Genomic DNA, 22,818 nt, shown 5'->3' with positions numbered 1-22,818 from the left:
AAACCGCGTGGGCACGGACCACGCGCCTCCTAATCTCGTTTCCTCCGACGTACCGATACCCCCGGCGCCTGGAGCGTTACCCCCCATCTCTAAGCAGTGGTTTGGACCACCCTGTCCAGCTGAGCGCGAATCGACCTTCAGGTCCTTGAAAGCGTCCCCCATCTCGTGCGTCTTGTCAAAGTCACACTGTGCATCAATCTCTTTATCTCCCTCATAATTGTCCCTGTAACCCCATTTCCTCAGCTCAGGCTTGAGATCACCATCCCACTTACTTTGAGTGTACGGCCAAGAGAGCATGGTCGCCGCTTCCTGATCGTTCATCATCATGGCCTTGATCAGCTGGACACCTCGGCTCTTGGCTTTGCACCAAATGGCTTCTTGTTGTTCTGGGGCGAACTTCTGTGTTTTCTCATCTTCTTCATCGTCCGGATCTAGAGCCCATGGGTCGTCGGGTGGGTCGTCGAGATCGAAGTCATCGTTGGCGCCGACAACCGTGGAGGTATTCGCGTTGTTGACATGCAGATCGCGCAGCTGCAGTGCAGGTAGAAGGCTAGTGACGGTGGCCGGTCGAAAAGGACCATGGATAGCACAGCCAGCTGCAGATTCAACTGATGCGAGGAGAGTGAGGGCTGCGAAAGGCCTCATAGTGAACAAGGCGCTCCTTCCGTTCGTGGAAGGCAGCAGGAGCAGTAGGTGCTGTAGGCGCGCAGCTCACGGGGGAAGTTGAGAAGCGCAGCGTGTGCTGCGTCGAAGTGGATCGCAAATAGCACCTTGACACGAATATTTCGCGTGTTAGCACGAGCCAGTCGTTTTCTATTTGCACGGAAGCTGTGGAAGTGAAAGAGCCCTGGAGGTCGTCAGGTGCGTGCCACCAAGACCTCCAGACTTCGTGTTATCGCATGTACACAACATGAATAGACCACCATTCGCAACGGAAGAAAAGTGGCAATCGAGTGTAGCGGTTAATCAAAGAAACACGTTGCGTGTTGGTCTCAATGGCCCTTTGATGTGACACAAGGGCACAATTACTGGAACAGAGAGATCAACAAAGAGCACTGTAGGAACTAAGATAACCGAAGACACTGAACATCACAATGCTGGTGTAGCAGGAGAATGAGTACGTACCCTAAAACTAGCCTTCTACGTCGCATTCTTAAAAAGCTGGACATTCCCGTAGTGAAATGTACACCTTCACCCACAAAGCCGCAACAAGCCAGACATACGCGCTCAGACTTGCTTTGATAATTACGGCGCACGATCCTGTCCTTCCTGCTCTTGGCCTTTGACTGATCGCGCTTTCGGCGGGAAGTACTGTGAGAATCCTCCAGACGCTGCTCAACAGTGTCGACGAGAAATTTCCATGGGGCGTTTCCAGAAATATAGAATAGAATGAAAGGGTAGTCGTCGCCCAGCTCGAAGACTCTGATCATAGAGATATATTTCCATCCCAACTAACGCTTATGTTAATCAGAAGATATCCAGCACCGAGGCTGTTGGGAGAGCCTGTGTCCTGCATTGGTCGAGCAAGATAATGGATTTTACAACCTACCTAGCAGAGTTAGAGCTGCTTCTATCTCATCACCCGTACCAAGCCCGATGGCGAACTCGAAATCAGTGCCAGGCCACTTCTGAATCCGATCGACACCCACAGCTTCGAGGGCGCGTTCGATGACCGCTTCAGTCTTGTCGTTAGTGATTCGACAAGACGTGATGTATTTGAAATTGCCGCGTGTGGCAGTTGTTGCGACTCGGTTCCAGAAGGTGAAGACTAAATCAGAACTTGAACGCAATGCCAGCAGTTCGTGCGGGGTAACCGGCCTTTTCCAAGTCTCTTTTGCAGCTTCTTCAGGGCTTTTGCAATTCATGAAGTATACGAAATTTTCCTTCAGATTAACGCCAATACCAGCATACGCATCTATAGCCTACACATAGATTTTGTTAGCCTGGCAGGGCAGGTTCGAGGCATAGCATGTAATGATCTCAACACTCTCTCGACTGCCCACCCAGTACTTCTGTTTCGTCAATTTGGGTATGCTGTGATTTTGATCACGGATGGTGGCAGGACTGTCTGCATGCATGAAGTAGAGGCAGCGGTTTGGGCTACCTTGTCCAGACGATCTGACGTTAGCCCTGAACTTGTTGTCGTTGAACATGGCTGATACTTGATGCTTGTCTGCAAAATCACAATCCGTATCGTGGTTTTGGTGCAGTTCATCCGAGTCGAGGTAGCCCCAGGTCTCCATATCGGTTCTCATTTCTCCATCCCATGGACTCTGAACGTACGGCATTAGGGGGTACATTAATTCAAGTTGGAAAAAAGTGATGAGGTAATCAACCCCGCTGAACACTATACCCGTGCCTCAACCCACCCACCTTCACACCTACCCTATCTTAGTCAGTTTTTGAGTTTTTCAATGGTTATGAATGAAGTTAAAAGCCCTCAAACCCCAGAAAAAGACGATACACTTAAATGTCCAGATACTAAGGAGGGCGCGCACTACTTCTGGAATGTAGATCACCGCCAAAAGGGTGAGACTATGGAGGATGTGGCACTTCAACATGGTATCAGCGCTCGTATAGGGGAAAGATGGAGGCATGAACGCAATCACTTTGGAGATGCACGGCGTGTAAGAAAGGACAAGGCAAGAGAGAAAAGAACTAAGCTTGGGAGGCCATTCACAGTACCTCTGAACAAGATTCAAGCCCTCATCGATGATGAAAAAGCACCCCTGAATGTACAGGCGCAGCAAATAAGTGTCAACCTCCAGCCCCGCTCTCTTCAATACAACCTATCCAACAGAGAGAATGCTCGTTTGTATGTGGCAGCTACTACCAACAATATATCCCAGAAAACAAGACCTCGAGGGTTCAGTATGGGGACTTCCATGAACACTACAGCATCTTCGACTACTGGCATGCTGTTTGGTTTACCGATAAGGCTCACTTTAATCCAACAGAGAGGCTTCAAAGAACTGGGATACTCCGGAGGTTCAAGATGCATGATTGTCCTTTTGATCTACCCAAGAAAAAGCAGAAAAAGAAGAGCAAGCTTACTCTCCACATGATGGAGCGATCAACTCGTACTACTGTCACAGCGCTGACCCGGCACTGTACCGGCACTGAGCCGGAGCACCAATCAGAGAGCGCCAGGTAACCTAAGCGAACCTGCCATCTCTAACTGGCTTGTCAGAGGTACAGACCGCTACCCGACCATATCTGGGCAGAGAGCCGCTTCCATCTGAAGCTCCTTGAGCTATGTCTTGTCGACCAGCCGGCTTGTACCCGGCTGCGGTCCGTAGTGAATATACTGATTACGTGCACCTATCTCCCGAACCCGCCCGTACCGTGACAACTACAAAGGTCCTCTTGGGTTCTACGACGACAATTCTGCAAGAAGGCATATGGTTGCTACTCAAACAGAAGGTCAAGAGAAGGATTTGGTGGCCAAAACCAGGTCAAAGATGTTGGGCTGGAACTAAATGGATGCTCAAACAAGTCCTGATTGCAGCATGGGATAGTATTACTACAGAACAAGTCAGGAGGCAGATTATTGAGATGCCTGACAGGTCTCGGCAGCTCCGTGAAAACAGGGGTGACAAGATCCATAGTAAGCTCTGGTGACGCTCACAACACCAAAAAAATACTTGTAGATAGGCCTAATATGACTTTTTAAACTTCATTGTTCACTGTTTTGTATGGGCGCTGTATGGGCGTTGATGAGTGGTGGGGTTGCTTACCTCATCACTTTTTTCCAACACAATTGCACCCCCTCATGTCGGACGAGTCCCACCCGACGTCAACACCCGTGGGGAAAGCACGAACGAATGGGGCGTTAGCGGAAGGGGATGCTTTCTACATACACGCGTGTAGCTGCCACCTCGTGTCGAGTTCTAGACGCCACCAATACATAAACCGCAATAGGATTCCCACCTCACGATGTTCTCGAGTCCACGCTCACCAGACCATCTTCGTCGATTGCAATGGCGCTTGGCGAAGTGAATTCGAATGGAGACGCTCGTCCGAGCAAACGCCGACGTGAAGGCCTCCCGGAGAAGATGAAAGCGCTGCAGTAGGAGAAGCTGTACAACATGAAGCTGATTTGAAACTGACGTTCTGGAGGTACTCAGGGCCCGAGAAGTTTGCCGTTGTTGAGATCGATGTTCCAACAATTGGTGACGATGATGTCCTGGTATACCACGCTCCAATACCTTCCTCATCACCACAACTAACATCAACAGGTCAAAATATCAGCATGTGGAGTCTGTGGTACCGATCTTCATTACCACAAGGGCGAGTTTCTGGCTAAGGTGAATACGGATGCTCAGTTAGTTAACAGACTTCAAGCTGACCGTCTCAGTGGCCGCTCATACCTGGTACCTCAATCTACACATCTCCACTCAACACGCTTGACACTCTCTAGGCCACGAAGCAGCAGGCACCATCGCCGCAATCGGCAAAAGCGTCAGCAACGTCTCCATCGGCGATCGCGTAACAGCAGACCCCCTGCAACCCTGCCTCTCCTGCTTCCACTGCACACGCCGCAAACCCCTCCTCTGCGAAAGCATAACAGCATTCGGCGGAAACGTACCCGGCGGCTTCGCAGAGTACTGCCGCTATCCTGCTCGACAAGTGCATCCCATTGGCGTCCTCCCTGATCTCGAAGCCGTCCTAATTGAGCCCGCGGCCTGTGCCACCCACGGCATCGAGCGCATGCAACTCGAAGTCGGGAGCAGAGTTTTGCTATTCGGCTGCGGTCCGACCGGCATTCTTCTTGCCCAGCTCATCCGTCTCAACGGCGCAGCACACCTGACCATCGCCTCGAAAGCCGGGCCCAAACTTGATCTCGCAAAAAGACTAGACATTGCGGATGACTACATAACCATCTCAGACTCCCATCCAGACACCGATCTATCCGCCCTGCACACCGCCAACCTCTACGGATTCGACATTGTCGTCGAAGCCACTGGCGCCCCCACCGTCCTCGAAAATGCGATCAACTTTGTGCGCAAAGGCGGCAAGCTTGTTGTGTACGGTGTGTATGACGACAAAGTGAAGATTGCGTGGAGTCCGTTCAAGATCTGGGAGAACGAGATCACTGTTATCGCGAGCTTTTGCAGCGTGCAGCACATGCCGCACGTCCTGGAGTATATCAAGGCGAAGAAACTGCGCCTCGATGGGATAGTGGACCGTACGTTCAAAATCGAGGAGTGGAAGGAGTGTATGGATGTTGTAAGACGGCAGGAGTGTGTTAAGGCGGCTATTGTGTTTGGCTAATCTTCCGGGCCATCAAAATCGCCTGAGGTCGGTGATCACGCAATCACAGAATGGTCAAGGGAAGGCTGGAAGTGATCTATCATGCACACTGCTCCGATCAAGTATGTAGCAGCCAAGCCAAAGGAGTCACGTGATTGCACTTTTTTATTCGTGATAGACTGCTAAATATACTTTTCGTAAGATGGCCCAAACTAAGAGGCCATATAGTGATGTGATATTCCCCTATCCCATGCCGCTTGCGCCTCGCTATGCCATGATATCCAAAAAAGTAAAACCGGCCTCAACTCCGTCCCCTCCCCCCCCCCCCCACCACAGACAAATTCAAGATGCCTCGAGAAAGATGCCTTGAAGAGCTCGTAACCACACTCATCCATCAGAGTCCACGACCATACTCTCCCCCACGTCACTCTCCTCCTCCACAAATCCGGCCGCATATCGCCTCCGCCTCCCGCGTCTGCCCGCGACTCTATTCGGCTCCATATCCCTCAGCGCATTCTTCCTCCTCTTCAGCGCCTCCTCGAACACCGGATCATCGACCTCATCCTCAATCAGCCCCATCCCATTTTGACTCGGGGCAGCTTCCAGCATAAACACCGCGCTATCAGTCTCGTTCGCCTCCAGCGCCCTGTTGAGAAGGTCGGTCGCCATAGGATCCTGCGGCGCGACGGCGAGCGCTTCGTGCAGCACGGTGACGGCGTCCCAGCTCCGGCCGGCTTCAAGCAGAACGAGGCCTTTGGCGGTGAAGACGCCGGGATCTTTGACGCCGTGGCGCAGGACTTCTTCGAAGACGCGCAGCGCTTCTTCGAGCGCGCCGTCGCGGCGCAGCGCGTGCGCGAGGTTGATCCGTGTGGGGATGATGGAGTCTGGGTCTGCTTCGTTCTGCTGCGAGTAGCCTAGTGCTTTCTGGAAGAGCTTGATGGCGGCGGACAGGTCGGTTGAGTGGAATGCTACGACGCCCATCTCGTTCAACAGTAACGGGTCGGTGTCGCACAGGCTGTAGGCGGTGCTGAGGTACTCGCGTGCGAGGGAGAGGTTGCTGAGCTGCAGGTTTTGCATGCCGAGGAACAGTTGGGGGAGGTGGGTTCCTTGGAACAGGCGTGCGGCGGTACTGTATGCGGAGATGGCTTGGTCGTGTTCGCCTTCGGCGGCGAAGGTGTGGGCGAATCCTATCCAGGCTGGGCCGAAGTGCGGGTCCATCATTGAGGCTTTGGAGAAGTAGCGGCGGGCTTCGGCGATGCGGTTTGTGGAGAGGTAGTAGATGCCGACAGCGAGCCAGGAGCCGGGTTCGTTGGGGTTAGTGTCGGCGAGGTCGTGGGCGAGGAGGAAGAGCGCGTTTGTCTGGGACAGTTCGTAGAGCGAGGCGAGGTGCAGGGGCAGGATCGAGAAGTTGTACTGGTCCTTGGCAAGGACGGACGATGTGAGGGCGAGCGCTTCGCGGAAGCGGCATTGTGTGAACATGAGATCGGCCTTGGAGAGGAGGATGTCTGGGTTGCTGCCCAGGCGGTAGTGGGTGCTGAGTGTGTCTGTGGCGTTGGCGAACTCTTCAGGTTTTGCATACTTGGAGAGACGGGTGGTGTAGAGGTTCTTTGTAAACTCGGCGGCTTCTTGAGAAAGGGAGGAGTTACCGGGAGCGGTGATGGAGTCGAAGTTGAGCGATTCGATGAACGTCCACTCTTCTTTGGGGGACATGAGCGAGTTGGCCATGAGGGCATCGAAGGCCTCGAAGCACTGCACGTCGATCTGGACGGCCGTCTTGTAGCACTCCTTGGCGCGGTCGAATGAGTTCTGCTTGGCATAGCAGACACCGCGCAGGTAGCACATGCCCGCCTCGGACTTGATGTTGTCGACCTCTTCGCGATCGCGCTCCTCGCTTGTGGGCAGCCGCTCGTTGCGCGCACCCGACTTGTTATGCCTTGCGCCAGCGCGGCTGTTGGTGTCGACATGGCGCAGCTTCTGCCGCGCACTCCCGCTGCCAGCCACCGAGACGAGGTGCGACGGGTTCTTCTCACCGAGAGTCTGCAGCGCCTCCTCGATCTTGCCGAGCTTGATGGAGCAGTGGGCGGCCAGGTACCGGCACTGCGGATTGCGGTCGCTGAGCTTCCCGCGGGCGAGCAGCGACTGGGTGCGGTTGTAGTTGCCGGTGCTGAAGTGGACCTGAGCCAGCCAGAATGCATCCTGGTCGTCGCCTGCAAATAGTCAAGTCAGCAGCTGTATGGGCACCCGCGTAACGTGACCTCGGGTCTCAGGATGCGACGCACCGGTGATGGCCAGCAGCTTGTCGGCGACGAAGATGGCCGTGTCGTACTGGTGCTTGTTGACGGCATCCTGCCGCCACTCGCGCAGGTACTTTTCCATGTCTCTGCTAGGCCATGCGTTGCTGTGAGGCGTGGCGGCGGTGCTTGAGGTCTAGTCAGCAGGTTGGTGTTTCGCGTTGTTGATCGCGCCAGCCTTGCGCGTGGGCATGTGGGACAACCCTGGCTGCGGGGAGTTCGGGAGTGCCAAGCCATAGCCACTCAGCAGAAGTCGTCGTCACCCAGCTTCTCCTCTCTCTCATCCTCTCTCTCATCCTCTCTCTCTCTGTCCGCCACTCTCTACCAGCCACTCTCCACCAGCCACTCTCCACCAGCCACTCTCCACCAGCCACTCTCCACCAGCCACTCTCTCACCTGTCGCCTCCACCCCGGCTTTCCCGCCCACGTGGGATCGCACGTCACGGCTCTCTCGTCCCGCACCAGCGCACCCGCAATCCGCCGCCATGTCCGAACGAAAGGTGCTCACCAAGTACTACCCCCCAGACTTCGATCCGTCGAAGATCACTCGCCAGCGCGGCCCCAAGAATGCCGGCCCCAAGCTCCAGACCGTTCGCCTCATGGCCCCCTTCTCTATGAAGTGCACGCACTGCGGAGAGTTCATCTACAAAGGGCGCAAATTCAACGCGCGCAAAGAGACGACAGACGAAAAGTACTACGCCATCGCCATCTTCAGATTCTACATCCGCTGCACACGCTGTTCCGGCGAGATCACATTCAAGACCGATCCAAAGAACATGGACTACGAGTGCGAAAGGGGCGCGAAGCGAAACTTCGAGCCCTGGAGAGAGGCCAAGCTCGCAGAGGAGACCGAGGAGGAGCGTCTCGACAGGCTGGAGAAGGAGGAGGCAGAAAGGGATGCTATGAAGGAGCTCGAGTCGAAGGTCATGGACGCCAAGACGGAGATGGCTATTGCAGATGCGCTCGATGAGATTCGTTCGAGGAACGCGCGCATAGCAAAGGCAGAGCAGGACGGCACAAGCGTGGACGTAGCACCCCCTCCAGACGACGCAGACGCTCGGCGGCAGAAGCACGACGAGGAAGATGCTGAAGCAGCGCGACGAGCCTTTGCGAACCGCGAAATGCCAGATCTTGGCGAGGAGGACATTGACGAGGACATGGTGGATGAGCCTATCGAAGTCGTAGCAACCCCGGCCTTCAGCAAGAAGCCAAAGGAGAAGAAAGACTTTGGGGCAGCCCTTGGAATCAAGAAGAAGGCACCTGCGCCGGCCGTGTCAGCACCAGTCAAGGCTGCACCCGCTCCCTCGAAGCTCTCGACGATGCTGGTAGCGGGCTATGACAGCGACGATGATTGAGACCCTCTCTCAGCAGCATTTTCCGGCGTTCTTTTCCGCATTTGGAACACAGGAAGATACCAATTCGAACTTGTTTCTACCTCGTAAATCCACCACTCGCTCCTCTCGGCGCGAAAGCACATGACGAGCAAAACACTAAAACTAGTAGCAGGACCTCATCAGTCCAGCACAAGCAATTAGCCGTCTCCAGGCACGCGCCGGACGTGGTCGTCGTATCCAGCTCGACCGCGGCCTTGGCCCTGTGCAGATCCGGAGAAACCGCCTTGCTTGTCCATGCAACTCCAGTTCTCAGTGTAACCCCGCGCCCACGATCTCCACAAAGATTTCGCCGACGCGCCGAAGCGCTGCAACTTCTCGTAATGGCATCCGGGCCGACCGTGAAGTGCACCAGCATGTACCGAGCTCGGTGTCCGGGTTAACGTCTCTGCCTCGTTATGGACGTCGTTCATGAAGATTCGGACGTAGGATAAAACGCATGGAATGTTCCACCGAAGATCTTCAAGTCTCATCCGCACCCTCCAAAGATTCCAACCGCTGAACATGCGATTCCTCTCTTGCCTTGCGCTGCTACCAGGCGCACTTGCCGCACCTGCCCTCGACTTCTCTTCCCACATCACTCCACGCGACAACGCCAACTCCTCCCTCACCGGCTACCTAGGCGTCTTCTTCCTCGGCGATGCGCCAAACGTCTACTTCTACCAGTCAAAGGGCAATAATGCCGCTTCCATGAACCCCCTCAACGGCGGTCAACCAATCATCGTCCCCACCCTAGGAACCAAGGGCGTCCGGGATCCCTCGATCATCGCCAGCAAAAACGATGGGAAATACTACATCATCGGCACGGACCTTGACATCGGCAAAACGACATGGGACATCGCGCAACGCAACGGCAGCCGCTCGATCTTCATCTGGGAGTCCACAGACCTGACGACCTGGACCAGCGAACGTCTAATCGAGGTTGAAGATGCCAGTGCGGGAATGGTATGGGCGCCCAGCGCCATCTTCGACGAAAAAAAGGCTCAGTATCTCGTGCACTGGGCCTCCAAGTTCTACGGCGCAGACGACCCGGGCCACACTGGTGCGCCGAGCGCGATCAAACTGCGGTACGCGTATACGAGTGATTTCAAGACGTTTGGAGAGCCGGGAGATTATATCGACTACTCGCCAACCAACGTCATCGATCTCGAGTTCCTCTCCCTCGGCAATAACGCGTATGCGCGCTTCGTCAAGGACGAGACCGCGAAGACGGTTTTCACTGAGGTTTCCACCACCGGCGTGTTTGGAACCTGGACAAGGCCTCAGGGTGCTGGCAGCATCATTGAGTCTGGTGTCGAGGGCCCGGCGGTGTACTGGGATAATGAGGTTGAGGGGAAGGCGCATCTGCTACTCGATTTCTACGGCGCGGACGGGTATAGGCCGTATGAGAGCACGAATGTTGAGGGTGGTGTGTGGACAGCATCGGACCGCTCAGCCTGGCCCGCAAACTTGCGCCACGGGAGTGTACTGCCGATTACTGCGACCCAGGTCGATGCGTTGAATGCTAGGTGGGCTTGAGCACAATCCCTTCGCTATCGAACTAGAACCAGAAACCTATATTTTCAGCGAACTAAAAAGCTGTATATGACCGCCCCTTGCGGACTACGGTTTCTCATGACTAAACAAACACCCCGCATTTCCATCTAGTTCACCCCCCCCCCCCCGTCCTCTACGTCGCTCCACTCCCATCACTGAACTGCCAACTTCTCACCGCGTTCAGTCTCTCCATATCCTTCTCCCTCTGCTCACCCTTTTCGACTTTGCTCGGGCTATGCAGACGTTTCAGAATCGCCAAACGCTAATTAAGCTTATCTCACGAATCGTCCGCCCTATAGAGCTTCTAGTGCCTATATAACCTCTGCAAGTAGCTTAGTAGTAAGTTGAAATGGGTGCAAGAGGTCTGACCCCTCGGGCCGAGCCCCTAAAGTATCTTCAACCTCAACGTACATGGAATGGATCAATCAACCACAACACCTACAATTAGCCTCGCTTGTTGCACCTTGGTTCCCATTGTATCACCAGGGAGCTTCTCTTATCAGCGATTCGTTTCAACTCTATATAGTTAAAGCTAAATATACTGGAGGTGGTATCACAATCAGCCGAGTTAGGCAGTCCTCCCAGATACTCCGATCCTTGCTCCAAACTCTCTACTCTCCCCTCCACCGGAAGATCGTAAAGGTGTGCATGTATAGCAGCAGGCGAGAGCGTGATGCGTTGGGGGTCCGGGATCGGTGGGTACGTACACGATACCGAGATCGCGCGGATCTGCGTATCCAATGGCTGGACGCCCTATGAATTTATAGGGATCACTGACTCCGCCGCGTATGCGCGGTGGCGAGAGGGACTTGTTGCAAGACGAGGATGCCACAGTGGTCGTTGCTGTGACGCTATTGTCGTCGCTGCTCAGTCCAACGTACGCGGGTGCACTGCACTTCTTGCTCAATCTCTCTGCATCATCTTCATCGGCAGCACCACCGCGTATATGCGGTGGTGCACTGCCTGATCTGTGGGAAGCGAGGTCATCCATTACATCTCTCTCGTCCTCGTTTCCTTCGTCTTCGCCATCTCCAAATTGCGATACACCATCGTAGTTCATCGGGTACTGAGCAGTGAAGGAGTATCGCTCTTCGTCGTCCACATCAAAATTCCGGCATACTCGTGCAGCATTTCTCGCGTTCTGCATGAGTGTGCGAGTCGCCACTGCTGAGAATTGCAGGCTCGTACTTGCTATTGCGAGCCGTTGCAGATCCCGGTGCACATTTGCACGTGCTGCTCGTGCGGCGCTTCTTGCGTTCTGCCGCAACCTACGAGCCTCTGTCAGATCCGCATGTCTTCTGTTAAGCGCAAGCTGAAGTTCGGCCAGAGAGTTACCGATGCTCTCACACTGTTCCAAGGTTTCGGCTTGCAGGACATCTTCTTCCAGCGCTAGAAAGTTCGGTCGCTGACGGAGCTCGCAATGATGTGCGGACTGGCGGACTGGGGCATCTTCAGCCCCGAAGAGTCTACGTCGTGGTTGGTGTCTGTAAGATACTGGTCTCAACTCTTCTTCATTCACCACAGCTTCATCCGCTGACTCGAAATGACGTTGATACACAAACTCTCTGTCCAGATCCATCGGGTATGCAGCGCATCGTACTCGCCCAGCAGCCCGTCGCTCGTTCCAACGTGTGGTGTCAGCATCCAATCCCTCACGATGGCGCTGCCAAAAAGCTCGTTCGGCTTCAGCAGCTCGTTCTCTCGGTGAATGTTCCTGCTGTTGAGCTGCCAGTAATTGCTGTCTGTCAAGCCACTGCGCCTCCTCGACGCTCGTCTCTTCCTCTTCTTCAGAAGCACGGTCCAATCCGTAGCCTCCTCGCATGTCAGGTGCATGTCCTTGTTCTTGTTGCCTTCCCTGTTCAGCAAGGTGTGGGTATTGCCTCACAAACTCATCAGCTTGGAATTGTGCATACTTATCATATACCGTATCCAGATCCCGATCAATCTCAGCCTGTCGGTCAGCCTCCATGCTGTCGCCGCTATGTGCGCGTCTCGATTGGTCCGTTTCGTTTGCATGATGTGCAGGCTGCGGCCATTGCACAGGCGTGTTGTGAAGACGTGCGATTTCTTCCTCGGTGGGAGAGTTAGGATGGTTGTGCTGTATGCCTACAGATGAAGGCTCATCACCTTCGTTACGTTGGCCTGCATTGCCGCTGCTAGTGGAATTCGAAGGTGTGTTGCTCGTATTTAGCCCAGCGCTCTCCAGCGCCTCCCTTCCCTCCACATCCCTCTCATTCCGTCTAGCATGTACGTTCTCCAGTGCCCTCCCCGTCTGCATAATCTGTGCTCTTCGGAATCGCGAAAGAGTGATGTTGGTCCTGTTCTCAGGCGGAATGCCATCCTCATGCGATACCACGACACTGACCGTCCGAGAAGTAACAGGATCAGCATGGATCAGAGCAATGTCATCTTCATCATGAGCGGCCGTGATACTGGCTGTTCGATAAGGTATAGGGCCGGTATGGTTGTCCATAGGAGTCGACTCCACACCAGTATCATGCCTAACCACAATCTCACCATTCACCGCTATCTGCTCGTAGTGAGGGTGAGGTTTGGTCGGACCTGGATCATCGTCGTCATTGTGGTGGAAGTGTTCGAAGTGACCATCTGGTTTCTCGGAGTAGCGGATCGAGCAAGCGTGGATATGTCGAACGATTTGACATCCACTTCCTTTTTCACCGGTAAGGACATCGTGCAGTGTTGTGCCACTCAGGCTCTTCACGTGTGGAGGGGGCTGCGCGGAGTTGAATTTTGGGGAAGATGTTTCGCCGTCGTCGGAAGAAGACGATGGCTGCGGTGATATACCGTACCTGCGTGGACCTGTGGCTTCGCCGATTTCGCGGCTCTGCTGGGCGGGACTGTTCCTGATAACTCTCGTGCCCAGACTCTTTTCAGTCTCGGCCATTTGCACATGCCCTTGCTCAGGTTCTAGTTGTTGTTCGGACTGCCTAAGGCGGGCGTAGCGTTGTTCTTGTTCCCGCGTTGCAGCGTGCCAATCGCAATCTTCACTCCTGCTCTCCTCTGTCTGCTCAATATCTTGACAGCCACTCGTGCTCATCTGCTGACCCATCATACTAGTATCAAACGGATCGAACCCACCCTGATTTTGATCACCATACTGCGCATGTACGATTGGGTTGTATACTGGCACCACACGTGGCCGTCTATACAGCGCTCGGTCGCCCCCCAAGCCCATTGGAATCCACTCAGGTGGATACCCAAAATCTGGATACCCCGAGATATGCCTTATCCGCCTCTCTTCTGTCTCATCCAGAGCATCAGCCATGCGGTCAACACGCTTATGGAGTTGACCGACGCGCTGTTGATGGCAAACTAGTAAGCGATATACAAGGTACGCGCCACTTGCGAAAAAGGCAGCTACTAGGATGGCGGCAACGAGTCCAAGAGTGAGTGTTGAAATGATGGTCAGGAAGTTGTTTAGATCAGAGCTGTGTATTGTCATCGTGTTATTCATAAGAGGTGAATGTGAGTAATGCAGAAGCTGATATACCACCTGTCTCAAGACTTCGTTTGATCTTGGTCAGTCCAGACAGCATGGCTGCCACGCAGCACGATTGTCATCGGCAGCGAACGAAACGCTGAAGTCAACGACCGATTTGGATACTCATTAAGCATGCAAAAAGGAAAGGAGCAAGCTAGGTATCAATGCATTCGATTGATCATACGTACCAATGCCATGTTCGTGACGATCGTAGTGCCACCCAACTGCATCACAATGATGTGCAGCAAGCCCAAACGGCGATAGCGTGTTCAACCCAATACGAAACACAACCCCATCCCTAAATCTCACCCATGACGGTGTCGAAATTCACCATACTTCCGTCAGTCACTGCCGACCACTCCTCACTGTCCTCAAGAAAAATGCTCTCGAAGACTCTGCGCTCCCCATCGCTCACCGGGCTGATGAGGCCGGCGTCCTTGAATAACTTGCGGTCTGCAAACTCTTGATAGTTGCGTAGGATCTGCTGCTGCTGAAGAGCGTCATAACCCAAATCGACAGCGCTCTTTGGCGCTGAGCTTTCTGAGCCAGCCAGTGGGGTATTGGGCGACGATGTTCCACTATCATGCTGTTCCAGCTGGCGGTACCAGGTGCGTGGTGATTCGTTGGGAGAACAGGTGTGGTATAGAGCATCACCGAATTGAGCTGCGTTTGAACGATCATTGTCAGCGCGAGTGTCGTCTGCCTCCCACTAGGACGCCTCATCCAACAAACGAGCCCGCTTCTCTTCATCATTCTCAGCCTCGTCGTCCAACTCGCGGCGGATGCGCTTGGTATCAAGGGCTGCATCAACGACTTCAGGTTTCGACACCTTTCGCTTCTGTGGGGATGGAGAGTCAGATCTGTTTCCAGATGTCTTCCGAACGACGGTCCCACGTTCAGAACCCCAGAGCTCTGTGCAAAATGGGTCTCTGAAGGCGTAAACTGGCTGGATCCAAAAATTGTGTTTGGAGAAGTCAGCCTGATTGAGGGGCTTGTTCTCAATGTGTGTAAATGAGAGCTTGCCGTTATCCTCCGCAGGCTTGACATCAAGTTTAATGATCCAACGTGACTGTCGTTCGAACTTCACATCGTCCGGAAAAGGGGTTATGATCGTGGCCTTCAACACAGTCTCGACGGTGCGCGGCTTCCCCTAGCGCTCTGCATCAGCCAAACCCAATGATCAGAAGCCAAGAGCTTCATCAAGAGGACTGAGGGTACTGAAGTGACAAGTCAACTTACATCGGCGTAGTTTGGCACAATAGCTTCGAAGCGTTGCTTCATCGAGTTCCAGCGAAAGCTCAAAGACGATCGCGGAAGTGTGTAGTGGACTTGGTCAATATACTCGTCGTAACCTGGTGAGCTTACGGGACTGTGAGCCTCTTTCGATATGAATGGCGTGATGCGATACGGTTCGCCTGTGAAACGGCTGCTGGTAAGGTGCAGGAACCGAACGTTAGGGGGCTGCCATGCAACATTGCCGGTGGCCGTCAGGATAGTGTCAGCATACTGGAAGTCGAAGTTGACCTCGAGACATGAACCGCTGGGACTGTCGAGAAAGCAGTCTTGTACACGAAGGAAGTTGTGTAGGAACAGTGACAGTCCGCCGGAGAATTGCGACCAGGTGGAAGCTACTGAAGCCGCTTCATTGGGAAATTGATCATGAAACAAGCCCATCATGCTGTCGATTAGGTCAACAAAGCTGACATCAATTACGCGCTGACTGTTGCTGCGGAGATGGTCAAGTATGCGAGCTACGAGATAGACTTCGTCAACCGCTTCTGTGTGGTTTTAGCCAAATTTTAACGTGACATCAAGCACAACTCGTCTCTCGATAGAATGTGGAAATATAAGTGGGTTGCTTATGGACCAACTGACCTTCACTTTGTAGCAGACCCTGGACTACGTCCTCGCACAAGCTTGCCCGAACCTCAGCCTGGAGGCACTCATGGAAGAAGTGGTACCACATTGTGAGCTCCGTTGCCTGAGAATGCGATAGGCCCCTCCAACACTCGGTGAGATCCAGATGGTTGGCAGTGACTAGACGTGAATTGGTTAGACTGCACTGTAGCTAACATAAGTCGGTGAAGCCAGCCAGCTTACCCTCATCATGGAAAGGTGAGCGTCGTATCCTTGGCGTCAGAATGTCTGAGACGGTGGCAGCACGCTCGTAAGGCAGCCCATGGAGGTTGACAGCTAAAGATTGGTGCGCAATCAACGTTCGAACACGTTGCTCTTCCAGAGCCTGCGGTGAGGGCCGAACGGGCAATGGATGCGCATGGCTGGAAGTGTCGAAGCCGATGTTGAGGATGGGCTGGATGTAGCAGTAAGCAAACAATCTCGAAATGTGCTGTGTGAAACTAACAGCTTGCATGGCTAGGCTGGCGGAATGCGGCACGGTAAATGATGCTAGCGAACAATACGGCGCTGACTGGTAGTGCTGAAGATGCGAGATGACGGACGTACGAGGGGCTGCCTCCGCTCTGCAGTTGGAGGAGCTCCTGCCGCGTAATTGTGGGAAGTGACAAAGGTAAGACTTGGAGGTAGTTGCGACACTGACGGTGGACGTACGGTGAGGCTTGTATTTCGCCCATCTGCACTGAGAGAAGTAGGTGCCCCTCTCGCCAACTCGTAAGAAAGAACACAGGCAACCCTGGAGGTAGTCGCGCTTTCTAGATAGCGTCCATCGAGGCACGTGTCGTGAGCCGCTCATTCTTGTTACCCAGTTTCGAGATTTGAAGGAAGGCATCCACGCCATAGCCTTCAAGACTGTGAATCTCCAGACTCCCAGCCCAGTACTCTGGATATGTTGATCAGTACTCAGGTCGCACTCGATGCACCCTGCTTTGCTTACCAGCATATAGCCTGGACATTGGAAGGCCAATGCCAAGGCGAAGGTCGGGCGCCCTCGAGGTCAAAGACGCCAACGATCCGCGGTGAACTTCACTATCACCTGATCTTGTGCTGTGCTTCTGTTGCAACTCAGAAGCCGACTTGTCGCCCACCTGCAGTTCTTGTAGTGTGGCTAGCAACTTTGGTACCCTAGCCAAGTTTTGTAACCTCTTTTCACGACGTGGTCCTTTGCTGAAACTCCACAAAAAAGGCAGCAGGTCATTGGGAATGCCGCCGCCTTGGTCAGAGATCCTGATGATGACGTGCTGTGAGGTTTCGCAGATCAGAACCTCGATTGGCGGCGGCTTTGCGTCCTTAGATTTGCGCTGTTCGATGACTGCTTGTATTGAGTTGCGCAACAGTTCGCCGATAATGTATTCGAGGTGGCTCAGAATGTATGGGAAGGTCGCGTCCAGGTGACCATAGATCTTGATCTCAGGAATCTCAACGTGCGCACCGTAAGCACGCTTTATCAACTCTTGCGTAGTCTTGCCACACGACTCAACTATCTCTTTCGCGTTGCATCGCAGGAAGATTTCTCCAACTGCCTCCTGATCGTGCGGCACCTGCGCATGCGGAAAGTGCCATGGTGAGTTGAATGTTTCGGTAAGGGCAAGATGCTGCTCTGCAATGACTCGCCGAGATATACGCTATACACGTCAGTGTTTTTGTGCTAGAGCTGCAGGCTTTCTCGTACCGCTCGCAACATAGTAGTCATGAATTTGTCTGTTTCATCAGGCTTCATGAGATTGCGCACCTCCAGCACGCCAATGGCCAGTCGCGGTATGACAGTAGCATGCTCCTTCAATGTCTCCTCCAGCACTTTGCAGTACCGGTCATTGTCTTCGAGAGATCGAATTTCGGGGACGCGACGAAATCGCTCGAAAGCTTGCAAGTATGACTCGTAGACGTGGGCGAGGTGAGGGTTCGCGACGACAACGTATGGCAGAATCTGAATATCGCGCAGGCGGTGGGCAAGTCTGGCATACTCAGTCAAGGTCACTGTACGAAGTATGGGCCGTTTGATACCTTGTTGGTAGCTCAAGTCGACAGTAGTTGGCCGAGTCCATCAAACGAGACTCGGTGAGAGTCCTGCCAAAGAAGGTCAGCTGGCGCAAGCTTATAGGCCGCGCTTCACGCTGCACCCATCTACGACGCGTCAGTCTATCAATATCGCACTTCACAGGCCTCGTGGTCGTACTCATCGAGGGCTGAAGAGGGCTTCCATTTGGGGGCTACAGCTGCGGCATGTGCAGATCTCCTCTGTGCGAGGAACCCTAAAGGTAAACATGGAGCTTTAAGGAAGGGTCCACAACGCTGTGCACACGCATCCAGGCTGCTTCTGGATACCTGCATTGCTATGTATGGAAGCTTCGATGTTTGAGTGTGGGGAACGCAGAGCTGTGAAAGCTTCGCGAATCAGCGCACCATGACGCAACACCAAACACTCCAATTCAAGGGTCCAATCACCACACCGTAGATTTCGCTCAGGCAGAGACTGCTACAAGAGACAGCAGGCGGCCTGTTTGTGGCCGCAGTCACTTTCGTTATTTGTGGTACACGACAATCAATCGTGTCATGTCTACCGGCGCGCTTCACAGAGATGACGTCTGCGGGCCGCGGCCCAGTGCATGAAGCCCCATCTAAAAGCGCCAAGATCAAGCTGTTCACTGCAGGACACCCATGTAGGCTGCCGAGCACCTCGAGCTTTCCTCCACGCCTGCAGCCCTTGTGCGCCCGTATAATCCAGACTCCCTCCCTTCGTCGTGTTCTGAGTGCACGGTGCGGCAAAGCGTATAGTTCGTTCGTCATTGTCACCGCCACCTTTTAGCGAGGTACGCATCCTTACCATTGAGCTGCCTGTTGCGACCGCCTTCACGTACATCGTACTCTTTCGTTAATAAGGCGACTGGCGCGCAGCTTTCTACCCGAGACTTCCCTGCGTTGAGCGCACAACGCTGCTGCCCTCCCTACTGAGCCACCGCGACCTCGCTCGCTGCTTCCCTTCTGCCTGCCCCGCCAGCACCCGCTGCTGCCGAACTCACCATGGATCAGGTAAGCTTTGCGCTTGCGCACATGTTACCTGTTGCTGCAGCTTTCCTCGGCACATGTATGCAGCATGGCGTACGACCAGCCTCTAACACCCCCGCAGACCGGCAGCGACATGCTCGTCGACCACGAGTACGACGAGAAGCAGGGCGAAGTCGCCATCATCACGCCCACCGACTCGGACGACCAGATGGATGAGGTCGACGCGGACCCAGAGCCCCGCGCAGACGAGTACGATGCCTTCATGAAGAAGCATCTGCCAGAGCTGCCCGACCAGGAGGCAGAGGCAGAGACACACCACACATGGGAGATCAAAGACTGGCGAACACTGATGAGGAAAGAGCATGGCCCTATCTTCGAGTGTGGTGGACAGCCATGGCGCATACTATTCTTCCCCTACGGCAATAACGTCGACTTTGCCTCTTTTTACCTCGAGCAGGCATACGAGGAGAACAAGATGCCGGAAGATTGGTATGCCTGCGTGCAGTTCATGCTCGTCCTCTGGAATCCGAACGACCCCAGCATGTACATTACGCACACAGCACACCACCGCTTCACCGCTGACGAGGGAGACTGGGGCTTCACACGCTTTGCGGAGCTTAGAAAACTCTTTGCTAACAGCTGGGACGACCGAGGGCGCCCAATGGTCGAAGGTAATGCCGCCAACGTGACAGCCTATATACGAGTGCTCAAGGACCCCACTGGCGTGCTATGGCACAACTTCCTAAACTACGACTCCAAAAAGGAGACTGGCATGGTCGGTCTGAAGAACCAGGGTGCAACCTGCTACCTCAACTCGCTGCTCCAGTCACTGTACTTCACCAATGCGTTCCGCCAGGCTGTCTACCAGATACCTACCGACGAAGACGACAAGGGCAGTTCTTACGCGCTACAGCGCCTCTTTTATCTGCTTCAGAACACCAACAACGCTGTTAGCACCACGGGTTTGACACATTCTTTCGGTTGGGACTCGAAACAAATTTTCGAGCAGCAGGATGTGCAAGAGCTGTCCCGCGTGCTTATGGACAACCTCGATGCCAAGATGAAGGGTTCGGTGGCTGAAGGCGCCCTCGAAAGGATGTTTGTGGGCAAGATGAAGACTTACATCTCTTGCATCAACGTGGACTACGAATCATCCCGGATAGAGGACTACTGGGATATCCAGCTCAATGTTAGCGGGAACAAGAATCTGGACGACAGCTTCAAGGACTACGTGCAGGTCGAGACCATGGACGGCGAGAACAAGTACTTCGCGGAAGGGTTTGGTTTACAAGATGCCAGGAAGGGAGTCATCTTCGAGAGTTTCCCACCGGTCCTACACCTTCAGCTCAAGCGCTTCGAGTACGATTTCCAACGCGATGCCATGATGAAAGTGAACGACCGTTACGAGTTCCCTGAGGTTTGGGACGCTTCACCTTATCTCTCCCCGGGCGCCGATCGATCAGAACCGTACGTTTATCGTCTGCACAGCGTCTTGGTGCACAGTGGAGATCTCAACGCCGGACACTACTATGCTTTCATCAAACCCACCAAGGACGGACATTACTACAAGTTTGACGACGACCGGGTGACGCGTGCGACGAAGCGCGAAGCCTTGGAGGAAAACTTTGGAGGTGATTATGCGCAGGCGGCGAACGGAAATGCCGGCCAGCGTAACCCCTACACAAGGACCTGGTCTTCCAAGCGATCCATGAGTGCTTACATGTTGGTTTACATCCGTGAGAGCAGGATTGACAGCATTCTTCCAGATGCCACGAGCGTGGCCCCACCGAAGCATCTGGCTGAACGTATTGCTGAAGAGCACGCCGCATTCGAGAAGAAGAAGAAAGAGCGAGAGGAGGCACATCTCTACATGGACATTGCCGTTGCGTCAGAGGAAAACTTCAAGGCCTATCAAGGATTCGACATTGTGCCTTGGAAAGGTGACTCCGAGACAGCTGCCCATCCAAAGGTACACCGCGTTCGTCGCTCAATGACAATGGCCCAGTTCAACACGTTAGTCGGCCAGGATCTCGGCATTGACGGCGACATGTTGCGACCATGGTCTATGGTGAATCGCCAAAACGGTACTATTCGTCCGGACACACCCCTGGAGTTCCCCGATATGACTGTGGAAGAAGCATCCGCTAAGCACGGGACGAAACAGTCGGTCTTCAGATTGTGGATGGAGAAGGCCGCACAGCGTGACGCAGACGGTGCACCGATGTTCGGTGAAAAGCTTCTGGAATTGAAGGGTGTCAGCGACAAGCCTATCATGCTATTCCTCAAGCACTTCGACGCCAACACACAGAGCTTGTTCGGCATCACTACCTTCTACGCTGGGTATCAGGATAGGGTCTCTGACCTCTGCCCAACCATCTCCAACAATCTGAACTGGCCAAGTGGAACACAGATGAAGCTGTCTGAAGAGATCAAAATGAGCATGATCGAAGTGATGAAGCCCAAAACGACCCTCGCACAATCAGAACTACAGGATGGCGATATCATCACCGTTCAACGATCACTGACCGAGAAAGAGATCGAGCAGATCCGGTCGACAGGAGGGTACGTTGATGCCAAGGAGTTCTACGAGTTCCTCCTGAACAGGATCAACATCGAGTTTGTTCCAAGATTTCAGCCAGAGGGCGTTGAACTGTCGTCCTTCTCGTTGACTCTGAGCAAGAAGATGTCATACGATCAAATGGCTGCAAAGGTCGCTGAATACCTCCAATGTGAACCAACATATCTGCGTTTCACGACGGTCAGCACTGCTGGCAAGCCCAAGACGGCCGTCAAGTACAACGCTAACCACACATTGAACAACATCATGTTCCCTGGACCATACAGCTATGCCCAGGCTTCAGGCCAACGACCCGATGCCTTGTTCTACGAAAAGCTTGATATGAGTCTTAAGGAGCTTGAGCAAAGAAAGCCTGTCAAGATTACTTGGTTGCCAGAAGGTTTGCAGAAAGAAGAGGAGGTCGCACTCATGATCCCTAAGAGTGCTCAAGTGGCTGATCTTCTGGACGAACTGCAACGTAAGGTCAACATCAGTGACGAGGTCATGAACAAGGTCCAGATCTGGGAAGTATCGATGCATAGGTTTTCCAAGCAACTGGCGGCGGAGCTCCAGATCACGGCTCTCGCGGAGCACTCGCAGATCTACGCAATGCCTGTTCCAGAGATTGATGCGCCTCAAAGGGTCTCCGTATACCACTTCGACAAGGACCACACCAAAGCTCACGGCATTCCGTTCCAGTTTGCGCTTAAGGAGGGCGAGCCGTTCAGCGAGACTAAGCAGCGCCTATCAGATTTGACGAAGATTAAGGGAAAGCAGCTCGATAAGATCAAGTTTGCAAAGGTCCCGAGGGCGCAGTACTCGAAGGCCACATACATCGAGGATGATGGTAAGTTGTTTAGCCAGGCTCCTTTCAAACATGTTTACTAACAGATTGCTAGATGAAATTTTATGGGACACGATAACCGACGACCAGTCCCTTGGTCTGGACCACCCGAACAAGAGTAGAAGCTTCTGGGGCAAGTCGGACTCCATCTTCATTCGATGAGTCACAAGAGACGTATGGATGTAGGATACACCAGCCATGATTTTCTATGCATGGTCAAAGAGGCATCACTATTGCGGGGCGTTGTCATTTCCTCAGCAAGCGACGGCACGACTCTTAGCGCGATTGTACTCAACACATTGATGGCGCACTGGAAGCCTTGAGGTGTCCACCGTAGCAGTATAAGCAGTTGCGTATGAAGCGGTTGTCAAGAGCGAGGTAGAGGTATTCAAGATAGCTCTTGGATGCGTATGATCACTAGGATGTAGACTAGCTTGGGACAGCATATGAAATGCTCTCAAATGTCCAACATTCGCGGCGTATCGTGTCTGTTTTGCTCCCTAACCTATCAACTTGCTGAAACA

General features: G+C 53.7%; 11 protein-coding genes across 11 annotated transcripts; 5 read left to right on the top strand and 6 right to left on the bottom strand.

Annotated features, from left to right (window-relative positions):
- Nucleotides 1-84: 84 nt before the first annotated feature.
- BU25DRAFT_311192 (uncharacterized protein) lies at nucleotides 85-327 on the bottom strand (the record flags this gene model as incomplete). Its single annotated transcript, XM_033702131.1, has 1 exon — nucleotides 85-327. A coding segment is annotated over one exon (243 nt), but the record flags the coding sequence as incomplete, so codon positions are not given.
- Nucleotides 328-1,607: 1,280 nt separating this feature from the next.
- Nucleotides 1,608-2,279, bottom strand: BU25DRAFT_314060 (uncharacterized protein; the record flags this gene model as incomplete). The annotated part of the gene is made up of 2 exons (XM_033702177.1): nucleotides 1,608-1,922; nucleotides 1,986-2,279. Coding segments are annotated over 2 exons (609 nt in total), but the record flags the coding sequence as incomplete, so codon positions are not given.
- A 95-nt stretch (nucleotides 2,280-2,374) lies between these two features.
- BU25DRAFT_471753 (uncharacterized protein) lies at nucleotides 2,375-3,502 on the top strand (the record flags this gene model as incomplete). Its single annotated transcript, XM_033710828.1, has 3 exons — nucleotides 2,375-2,811; nucleotides 2,850-3,150; nucleotides 3,424-3,502. Exons 1-3 carry the CDS (start codon nucleotides 2,415-2,417, stop codon nucleotides 3,500-3,502), a joined length of 777 nt encoding a protein of 258 aa, XP_033560932.1. The 5' UTR covers nucleotides 2,375-2,414.
- A 295-nt stretch (nucleotides 3,503-3,797) lies between these two features.
- BU25DRAFT_440683 (L-threonine 3-dehydrogenase) lies at nucleotides 3,798-5,425 on the top strand. The gene is made up of 5 exons (XM_033709191.1): nucleotides 3,798-4,069; nucleotides 4,120-4,189; nucleotides 4,239-4,307; nucleotides 4,358-4,373; nucleotides 4,421-5,425. The coding sequence occupies exons 1-5, from the start codon at nucleotides 3,981-3,983 to the stop codon at nucleotides 5,272-5,274; spliced, it is 1,098 nt and encodes a 365-aa protein (XP_033560931.1). The 5' UTR covers nucleotides 3,798-3,980; the 3' UTR covers nucleotides 5,275-5,425.
- Nucleotides 5,426-5,598: 173 nt separating this feature from the next.
- BU25DRAFT_369963 (TPR-like protein) lies at nucleotides 5,599-7,629 on the bottom strand (the record flags this gene model as incomplete). The annotated part of the gene is made up of 2 exons (XM_033703939.1): nucleotides 5,599-7,460; nucleotides 7,533-7,629. 2 exons carry the CDS (start codon nucleotides 7,627-7,629, stop codon nucleotides 5,641-5,643), a joined length of 1,917 nt encoding a protein of 638 aa, XP_033560930.1. The 3' UTR covers nucleotides 5,599-5,640.
- A 211-nt stretch (nucleotides 7,630-7,840) lies between these two features.
- On the top strand, nucleotides 7,841-9,172 carry BU25DRAFT_93374 (DUF572-domain-containing protein). The gene is made up of 2 exons (XM_033712266.1): nucleotides 7,841-8,982; nucleotides 9,048-9,172. The coding sequence occupies exon 1, from the start codon at nucleotides 8,030-8,032 to the stop codon at nucleotides 8,897-8,899; it is 870 nt and encodes a 289-aa protein (XP_033560929.1). The 5' UTR covers nucleotides 7,841-8,029; the 3' UTR covers nucleotides 8,900-8,982; nucleotides 9,048-9,172.
- Nucleotides 9,173-9,439: 267 nt separating this feature from the next.
- On the top strand, nucleotides 9,440-10,453 carry BU25DRAFT_343236 (glycoside hydrolase family 43 protein; the record flags this gene model as incomplete). The annotated part of the gene is made up of 1 exon (XM_033702942.1): nucleotides 9,440-10,453. The coding sequence occupies one exon, from the start codon at nucleotides 9,440-9,442 to the stop codon at nucleotides 10,451-10,453; it is 1,014 nt and encodes a 337-aa protein (XP_033560928.1).
- A 586-nt stretch (nucleotides 10,454-11,039) lies between these two features.
- BU25DRAFT_492059 (uncharacterized protein) lies at nucleotides 11,040-13,757 on the bottom strand (the record flags this gene model as incomplete). Its single annotated transcript, XM_033711612.1, has 1 exon — nucleotides 11,040-13,757. One exon carries the CDS (start codon nucleotides 13,755-13,757, stop codon nucleotides 11,040-11,042), a length of 2,718 nt encoding a protein of 905 aa, XP_033560927.1.
- A 514-nt stretch (nucleotides 13,758-14,271) lies between these two features.
- BU25DRAFT_459416 (uncharacterized protein) lies at nucleotides 14,272-16,344 on the bottom strand (the record flags this gene model as incomplete). The annotated part of the gene is made up of 5 exons (XM_033710276.1): nucleotides 14,272-14,636; nucleotides 14,706-15,123; nucleotides 15,213-15,751; nucleotides 15,849-16,010; nucleotides 16,074-16,344. 5 exons carry the CDS (start codon nucleotides 16,342-16,344, stop codon nucleotides 14,272-14,274), a joined length of 1,755 nt encoding a protein of 584 aa, XP_033560926.1.
- Nucleotides 16,345-16,642: 298 nt separating this feature from the next.
- On the bottom strand, nucleotides 16,643-18,218 carry BU25DRAFT_459415 (alpha-ketoacid dehydrogenase kinase; the record flags this gene model as incomplete). The annotated part of the gene is made up of 5 exons (XM_033710275.1): nucleotides 16,643-16,770; nucleotides 16,825-17,512; nucleotides 17,560-17,842; nucleotides 17,892-18,011; nucleotides 18,064-18,218. 5 exons carry the CDS (start codon nucleotides 18,216-18,218, stop codon nucleotides 16,643-16,645), a joined length of 1,374 nt encoding a protein of 457 aa, XP_033560925.1.
- A 573-nt stretch (nucleotides 18,219-18,791) lies between these two features.
- On the top strand, nucleotides 18,792-22,686 carry BU25DRAFT_93327 (cysteine proteinase). Its single transcript, XM_033712265.1, has 3 exons — nucleotides 18,792-18,917; nucleotides 19,015-22,297; nucleotides 22,350-22,686. The coding sequence occupies exons 1-3, from the start codon at nucleotides 18,909-18,911 to the stop codon at nucleotides 22,454-22,456; spliced, it is 3,399 nt and encodes a 1,132-aa protein (XP_033560924.1). The 5' UTR covers nucleotides 18,792-18,908; the 3' UTR covers nucleotides 22,457-22,686.
- The last annotated feature ends 132 nt before the right edge of the window (nucleotides 22,687-22,818 follow it).

The sequence above is a fragment of the Macroventuria anomochaeta genome (assembly GCF_010093625.1).
Source record: "Macroventuria anomochaeta strain CBS 525.71 unplaced genomic scaffold BU25scaffold_20, whole genome shotgun sequence".
Lineage (NCBI taxonomy): Eukaryota > Fungi > Ascomycota > Dothideomycetes > Pleosporales > Didymellaceae > Macroventuria > Macroventuria anomochaeta.
Note: the sequence above shows the minus strand (reverse complement) of the source record. Positions and strands in the feature narration are given on the sequence as shown.